Raw genomic sequence first — 9477 nt, forward strand, 5'->3', positions numbered from 1 at the left:
AATCACAAATATAAGGTAAATCCGATTTGTTTGGTTCATTAGCGAGGCTAAATAATGCAGGGTAAACAAGACCTCTAATCCAAGCGTTTCGGATCAAATATCAAGTGCGCCATTTTCATCAAAATATGAAAATTTAATTACTCCATACGCGATTTTTTATCAGTGTTTATTAATCCACATATCCGCCCGTTACTCTAAACAAAATACCCTTTACGGTACAAAGGTGTTTTAGCATAATTTTGAAATGCAAATTGTCCTGTTTTGCGAGCTCAGCCGCGATCGATAGCGTGAACTTCAACCGTACGAAACTGTTAACGTATTATTTTGTGTTTTAGGCCATAATAATGGGGGTGAGGAAATGTGGAACGCGAGCACTGCTCGAAATGCTCTACCTCCATCCGATGGTACAGAAAGCGTCGGGTGAAGTGCACTTTTTCGACAGGGACGAAAATTATAACAAGGGCCTCGAATGGTATAAAATGCAAATGCCTCATTCTCATTATGGACAGATTACGATCGAGAAAAGCCCCAGCTATTTTGTAACACCAGAGGTAAGTGGAGTTTATTACGCGAGAGATAAAGTTCCAGTTGTTTCAGGCGACCTTATCGCGACGGATCCAATCATCTTTTTATAACCCTTTAACGTGTATTTTAATAACTATTAGGCCATAGGGCTCTAATCAAATGTTGCAGCCTTTAACAAAGATCTTTCGAAGTTTCTCATTGTCTCTATCGGCTTCTGATCCTTAGAACTTAAGTACAATGTCTGAGTATTATATTGTTATATCTAATGCATTAACTTTAATGACTTTAAGATCCTAAATATAATAATCTTTCTAGACATCAAACTGAACAGATCCTCCTGGTTTCCTATATTATAATTTTTTCAAACTATTTGTTGTTTGTGTTTATAAGAGTGATCTTAAATTTATAATGCCAACTATTGAAAAATAATATCTAGGAATGGGTTGCTGAATATCATATTATAAACTAGTATAAGTCTTAAGAGGATGTTATATTTTGAAGAAAACCTTTAAAAGAGTGATATAATTGAATTCCTCGCAAGTCTGTCCAGTTATCTTCTTTTCTTGATAATTTGTGGGCGGCTATATGAGCTTTGAGCATAGACTAAAAGCTCATACACACACATATATCTCCCACATATAAAGTTGAGGAGAAGGCATGGGATAAAGTGCGACTTTTCAACGGGGGCGAAAATTAAAACAAATGCCTCGAATGGTATAAAATAGAAATACACCATTCTCATTATGGACAGATTACGATCGAGAAAAGCCCCAGCTATTTTGTAACACCAGAGGTAAGTGGAGTTTATTACGCGAGAGATAAAATTCCAGTTGTTTCAGGAGACCTTACGCGACGGATCCAATCATCTTTTTATAACCCTTTAACGTGTGTTTTAATAAGTATTATGCCGTAGGGTGCTAATCAAATTTTGCAGCCTTTAACAAGGATCTTTCGAAGTTTCTCATTGTCTCTATCGGCTTCTGATCTTTAGAACTTAAGTACAATGTTTTAGTATTATATTATTATATCTAATGCATTAACTGTAACGACTCTAAGATGTATTACTGTCGATCCAGTTTTGTTATACTTCCCGTTAGAAAAAGAACAGAACAGATCAAACTGATTTTCTATATCATGTTTTAGCAACATTCTTTGCTGTACTTGCTTATAAGAGTGATCTCTTTCCAAATGTTAAATTTTAGAAAATAATATCTAGGAGTGGATTAAAGAAGGGGTAACAAAGCAAGAATAATAAATTAAGTGTATCTGAATATGAATGAGGTGTATATGAATTAAGCTGCAATAAAAAAGCGTTACTGCAATGAACATAAAAGCTTAAAAGGTAAACTGGTCGTCACCACTTTTTAATCAAGAGACTTCATTGCACTCTTGTCTGAATATTATGATAAAAGGATTATTTTGGGAATTTATTTGATTTGGATAGCTTTTATTTGCTAATATGTATCAATTTAATAGTAACCAATGAGTTAGTAGCGATTTTATGAAAAGCACTCTTTCTACTTGTATCCCTATGTTAGACAAGCTATAGACTATTTTAAGCTTTGATGATTACAAGTTCCGATAGTTCAAGACTAAGGGTGTATAACTAGAACTGTGAAGCTTGGCTTCTAGTTCTAAGGGACTTTTTTAAATTACAAATCCACAAACTGATTTTTACAATGCTTCGATATGTTCAAAATGTCAAAATTCCAGCAGCTCATAAATCAATGTTTCTGGTATTGAGTGATACAGAAAATATATGGAATAAAATTTAAAAAAGTAATTTTATTTAAAAATATATTCCAGCAATCTAAATTGCCAATTTTTGGTTTAACAAATATTACTTCCCTTTAATTAACTCGATAAAATAATTTTAAACGTGAATCATTATTTTTGAGATTATTAAATACAGTTAAAGTATATATTTTCTCACACTTCACTTAACCACCGATTCTATTTGGATATCCTAATTGTTGTACGATTGTACAAACTTTTGCTTGATATTGAATATATATATAGCCATATTTTCATTTTCTATAGCTCAATATAAATAATCTGTAATCACAATAAACACATGATTACATTTAAGGATTGAGTCTTGGTGAAGCCATGCAATCTGAAATGCAATAAGTCTTCCTTTAATTATGCAGGAGGTTATCAAATATACCATTATTTATATTTAAGACACTTTTATGAACTAGAATAAAATTATTAGTCATCACATAGATCTGTTTTACATATTTCAATAATACTCATTTTCATTTTAATCGTCGAGAAACTGCTTATTCAGTGTCCAATTTATATATTTAGATATCTTATTTAGACGATTTTTTTACGTTGATATCTAACATTCTTTTACTTCCCACTATACAAATTATGTTTAAAATAACACCGTTTTCGTATTCTCCTACCAGAAGAGGTAAAAATAAAAATATTTCCTATATTATACTTGTTTATAATTGTTTATTATAACTTCTATATCACATCATATCATACTCATACGTGATACACACTATCAACGTTTCCTTCAGGGATCAGGTAATATAACGGAGGAAACTTTTCTCAACTAATTTGAATACATCCGACAATTTATTTGTACATTAAACTAAATCGGATTTTCCATGACTTTCTTTCAATTTCTATTAAACGTTAAATTATAACACCATTAAATCAACATTTACATTAAGTTACACTTTTAAAATGGTATTTATTTCAATCTGAATATAAATAAACGACAGCCTACCTGTAATGAAAATGAAACGTTTTGTTCTTTCAAGTAAATTAATAATTTTCAACATATAATATCACATTTTATAACTAGCGTGATTGATAGGGTTCTGAGAAGATGTTGATGGCGGAAGAAAGGAAGACATGTTGACGTCATATTAAGAATCATCCCGCAATTACTCGACCTCTAGCAATAAACTATTTAAAGTAATGAACATTCAAGCCTTCAATAAAATACCTTAGTCTGTGGATTCTCGACAAATGCATCGCAGTTCAAGGTATAAGTCCACCAAAGGTAGAATGCAGTAACTCAGTTTCTTAGCCATATACTATTCAATTCTTAAAATTTGAAAAGCTATTACTGGAGGGGTACCATAGAAATTTTGGGTAAATAGAGTATCATTTCGAATATTCAGAGGCAAATATGATGATATACAAACAGGTACCAAAGCCTGTGTGGACATACGGCCTATAATTTCGGTGGTGTACCTGTACAAGCAATACAGAAGTCATTCAAATATTAATTATATAATAGCGACCTATACAGAGACATGGGAGTGGAGGTGGTGGCAGAAGAGATAAGAAATGTTATAAGGAAGCATGAAAAACTGTTGTAACCACGAGAACGTCGAAGCAAATCAGCTACTAGACCAAAGTGGAATAATGAGAAGACTTAAAAGGGTCAAACCTTTTGAGATAGTGTAGAATAGTGGGTTAAAAGCAGAGCACAGTGCGTGTTGTGTGGTATAACCAAGAGTGAGCAAAACTGAGTAAACGCCAATGGTCCAAACTCAATGAAACACCTTATATTTAAGATTTTAGTGGGAAAATATCGCTCGTTAAACTTGTTCTAGATTAGTTGTAGTTAAAAATGAATTAAAAAAAATACTTTATTACTTAAGGAAATTACTCAAAAATATGTTTGTTTCTTTTAAATTATATATTGCATCTTCCTTATATTTATGTTTAAAATGACATGAATATGAATATTAACTTAAAATTAATTTTAAAAATATTTTAAAATGTGTTCAGTAGTTCATGAGTATAAAATAATATAATTATCTTTCTGTTTTATATGGAAATTGTTTCAGGTTCCCGAGCGAATTCGAGCCATGAATGCCAGCGTGAAACTACTGCTCATCGTACGTGAACCAGTCACCAGAGCGATATCGGATTACACCCAGTTAAGAGCCAACGCCGCTACAGCTTCACCAGCCACATTTCCAACTCCAGCGCCGAAAACCTTCGAGCAACTCGTTTTGCATTCAAATGGTTCAGTTAACGAAGGCTATCGACCGTTGGCCATATCTGTATACCATCATTACTTACACAGATGGCTTGAGGTAATTTAATATCACACTCAAGTATTATTCAACAAGTTCTTCGTAGTTCTATGTACAACCTGTATCGATATTTTTATTATATCCAGAAGTACGTTGCTTAAATATACTAAGACGTGCGTTAATTTTTGTCGTTCGATAATATCAGAGTCTTTTTAGGTTGATATTCCACTAGAAAACTATATTTTCTTATTTAACATAATGTTTTTCATTCGACTAGAGCTATCTTAAATACATAAAATGCGATAACGGACTTATGTCAAAGACTCAAAAATGTAACGAGTGTAAAAATGTGTACTATCATTTTGTAATCAGTCACGACAAACTGCTATGATTTTTTACATTTTAATATAAAATCTGATAATGGAGCATAAAACTGAATAGAAGATAATTAAGTGCGAAGGTACTAAAATAAACATAGCATCAAAGGCATATTCAAGCAATAGTCTTAAGAGCACCGTATCATCAAAGCTGAAAACTAACCGATGTGTACAAAATCCACTGTAATTATGGGAAAATATATATGGGAGACACTGGAGCGATAATAAGCAAACGAATAAAATAATATCAACAACGTCCGAGTTATGGAAATCACTGAGTGTCATTGAATGGATACTGGTCCCGATAATCAGTTCAGTATATCTCTATTTTAGTCACACTACGTGATCATTTTGAGAAAAACATTGAGAGGGTTTGGAGATTCATAAGCACTAAAATAACATGTACACGGACTATCCTTATCTAGTAAACCATCCGCTAACTCTGTGTGTGTGGCTATTTCGAAATGTCTCCGATTTTTAGAAAATAAACATGACACTATAGTTCAAATATAATTGAAATGCTCAAGTGTCAACCTGTTGAACAAAAGATAATATAATAACGTGATACTTTATACCTTATGCCCAAGAGATAGTCACTACAATCTAGAAAACATACAAGGTTCGATTAAATACCTATTGTGAGGCAACAATGATGTCAATAATTCCTTGTGATTACTGTTACACAAATTATATTACAACAAATTATCCAGATACAAATTTTAGCGAAGTAATGATCTTATATAAAAGATAGTGGTAATTTCGATATTCTTTACTTTTATGGTTTGATTTGAGGAAATCTGCTGCCGCAAATACTTTTAAATAGGTACGTTGATGCTATCTCGTCATATAAAAGTGATTTTGATGTCAGTTACTGATTGTTTTTTTGTTTGGCGTATTGTAATTGAGCGTGAAATGTTAATTTACTGTGACTATAATCTCAGAAAACCATACACATCGACACTGAAGCCAAATAAACATAGTCATAAACTATTTTTGTTCATATGGTGTTCAACGAGGTGTAGTGCATTAATAGCTGCTAAAACTGAATAAATTTGTCACTGCATTTGAAGGGCATCTTCTTGCAAACGAAACCAGGCATGGCGAATGGTATCTTGTATGATAATGATCGGCTACATATTGCAATTAAGTTGCAAAGGATCCATTTGCACGTTCTTAGTGATTTATTCAGGTCGATACAACATGGTTTGGTAGGCAAAAGATTTCAAAATGAAGAAAAAGTGCGGCCTTTGTTCGCTGTCAGACCAACATCATCGACACCAAGACGCAATTTTACCAGAAATGTAAGAAAAAGATAAAGCCGCTACTTTTTCCAATCTTTCAGGCATCTTACATGTTTTGAATCCATCGACCCATTTTTGGATATCTTCATAAGCAGCGAAGCGCTGCTCAAAGAAGTCACGACTTATATAACGGAACAAATAATGATCAGAAGGGACAAGAACTGGAGAATACGACGAGTGGAGTAGCAATTCCCATTTTAATGTTTCAAAGTATGTTGTAATTCGCATTCGAACCTTGTCGTGGTGCAGAATAACATTGTTGTATTTTTGCTAGTGTTTTGGGCCATTTTTCGCCCAGTGATCGGCTCAAACGCATCAATTCTAGCTGATAGCTACCGCCTTTTACATCGAATAATGCTTTCAAATCCCGTGAGTTTCTCCATGCTCATGCTCTTTATCGTCGCCAAAATCACCACTTTTAAAATGTGGAAACTAGTATTCACAGAGTGAAAACGGTGTAGCATGGTTTCCAGAAGCTTTAAACTTCATTTAATCAACTTCAGTTGTCCTTTTTTTCAACTTGAAGTACAAAAGTAAAACTTTCCTCAAATGCGGTATACTTGGTACATATTCAAACATTTTCAATACATTCATACACTAAAAAATTGTTTGTTCACACCTGAAATAATATAGTGGAAACCGAAGCCCCACAATACTCAATGCCACTTAATACACAGTAACATTCATTATAAATCCTTTAAAATTATTTTACATTCTCCTCTTAAGATATATTATCTGCTTAGTCACTAATATTGATTTAGTTGCATTACGTCAGAACAGAGTTGTCGAAGGTTGACAATTCGAAATTACACAGTTATATAAAAACGTTTAAGCATCAATATTTTTTTAATTTATTATTGTGACGAGAAAAAAAGTCAATAGTCTGTATATAAATATATTAATTGTGTAAAAAAAATATTGAGAATTTCTAGTTCTTAGTCTTACTGTGACTTTCCAATAAAAGTCATTGGTCTATAATATATATGCATGTAACAAGTCAAATCAAAAGTCCCCGGCCTGACATGGAGAGTGCGTCACTATAATTAAATCCATAAGTTTTCTAGTTAGCGTTAAATGACAACCAAAAATGCGTGTAGAACTTTGACAGCTATCGGATCATTAGCTTGTGAGTTATAGCATTTTGAGTGAAGCAACTTTTGTTATATATCATGAAAAAAAGTTTTGTTTCACTTAACACGTGTGTTATGCAGTATCTCATTTGTAGTACACCGCTGAAACATTCATCGCAGGTTCTTTTAGAACACCCTCTAGTCTTTCTTTTCTCCAACTTGCTTTCCTAGATTATGTTTTCCGATTCATCAAGGTTTCCATCAAGGATTGATATGCTAAGTTTAAACGTGATGAAATGAGCACTGAAGACGGTGAACGTAGTGGACCCCCAAAAGAGGCTGTTACCGACGAAAACATTAAAAAAATCCACAAAATGATTTCGATGACCGTAAATAGAAATATAATGAAATAGCAGACACTCTAAAGATATCAGCTGAACGTGTACATCATATCATTCACGAATATCTGGATATGAGAAAGCTGTGTGCAAAGTGGGTGACGCGCGAGCTCACTTTTGACCAAGAACTACGACGAATTTGATGATTCGGAGTAGTGTTTGAAAATGATCAAGCGTAATAAACCCGAGTTCTTGCGTCGATATATGACAATCCGAAGTCCAATCGAGAGTCATCCGAGTGGACTTCACACGATGAATCCGCTCCATAGCGTGAGAAAACGCAACAGTCAGCTGGCAAGATTATGGCGTCTGTATTTTGGGATGCGCATGGAATAATTCTTTGATAACTAATTTGAAAAAAGAAGGACCATCAACAGCGGCTATTACAAAGCGATATTGGACTGTTTGAAAAACGAAATTGACAATAAACGGCCGCATTTGAAGAAAACGAAAGTACAGCTTCACCAAGATAATGTACCGTGCCACAAGTCAGCGAAAACAATGGCAAAAATCCATGAATTAGGCTTCAACTTGCTTCCTCATCAACCATATTCGCCAAATTTAGTCTCCAGCGACTATTTCCTATTCTCAGATCTCAAAAGAATGCTCGCTGGGAAGAAATTTTGGTGGAATGTAGAGGTGATCGCCGAAATTGAGTACACAAATGGTATCGAAAAATTGGAGGGGCACTATCATCAGTTAAAAAAAACTAATTTTGCCAAAAAAATGTGTTTTACTTTGGTAGGCCGGGGACTTTTCAATTGACCTGTTACTTTCTATTTATAAGTATTTCTACTAATACTATTCATTAAAAAACACAGTAGTCAAGGTTTCAATATCACTACTATTAAAAACTAAATTAATTTTTGGAAATGTCAACAACACGTGCGATGTTACAACCATCATCCGAATCATTTGGTATTAAAACACATAGACATGATTTATCCTCATCCTTATTTACTTTAGTCTATGTTGTAGGTATTCCCTCGCGAGCAACTCCTAATAGTCAACGGCGATCAACTGATCGAAGACCCCGTACCGCAGCTGAAGAGGATCGAAAAGTTCCTCGGCCTGGAATCCAAGATCGGCAGTCACAATTTTTACTTCAACGAAACCAAGGGTTTCTACTGCCTAAGAAACGAGACGTCCAATCGATGCCTAAGGGAGACCAAAGGACGCAAACATCCCCGGGTCGATCCCCATGTCGTGTCGAAACTGCGAAAATACTTCGGAGAACACAATCAAAAGTTTTACGAACTGGTGGGAGAAGATATGGGATGGCCGGAAGATTAACACTCAGTTAATCGTTGTCTGATGAAGATTACGCTGTTTTCTTATTCGTTGCCTGACGGCCGCAACTATTATTTCAAAATGTCAATATACTATCCGTTTAAACTACAATAACATAAACAACTGCCTTATTTAGGCAAACACTAGATAGAAATCGTTGCTCAAAATTAGTTGGTATATTTTTGCAGATTACTCTTAAAACAAACAGCAGATTGGTTTAGCATCGCTTTTTCGTATTGTTTATGAATTTAAATGGGACACAAGAGTAATTGCTGTGAACTTGTAGTAGAAGATCTGCAACCAGTAGAGTATATTTTCGCTTTCGAATAGTTAAGATACAAGTAAACTGAACGGTGATGTCAACATATCAACACGAAACAAATTACATATCATATATATAGATTACGTGGTTTATTTCACCATAAATATTTACATATTTCATATACAACATACCTCATTTGATGTTTATAGTTAGGGGAATCATGAGAAAAGCTGTTATGTGGACC

At 33.9% G+C, this 9477-nt stretch overlaps 1 protein-coding gene across 1 annotated transcript in view; it reads left to right on the forward strand.

Moving 5' to 3' along the window:
• Hs3st-A (Heparan sulfate 3-O sulfotransferase-A) overlaps positions 1-9127 on the forward strand; it is a 480225-nt gene extending 471098 nt beyond the window's left edge. Inside the window, exons 8-10 of the mRNA XM_076393903.1 lie at positions 336-551; positions 4344-4595; positions 8660-9127. Coding sequence (XP_076250018.1) covers positions 336-551; positions 4344-4595; positions 8660-8974 — 783 coding nt within the window. The 3' untranslated portion in view covers positions 8975-9127. The remainder of the gene's footprint in view (positions 1-335; positions 552-4343; positions 4596-8659) is intronic.
• Positions 9128-9477: the final 350 nt, after the last annotated feature.

The sequence above is a fragment of the Rhynchophorus ferrugineus genome, unplaced genomic scaffold (assembly GCF_030347505.1).
Source record: "Rhynchophorus ferrugineus isolate W39M unplaced genomic scaffold, kcgeb_rfMv2 rfM2, whole genome shotgun sequence".
Taxonomy (NCBI): domain Eukaryota; kingdom Metazoa; phylum Arthropoda; class Insecta; order Coleoptera; family Curculionidae; genus Rhynchophorus; species Rhynchophorus ferrugineus.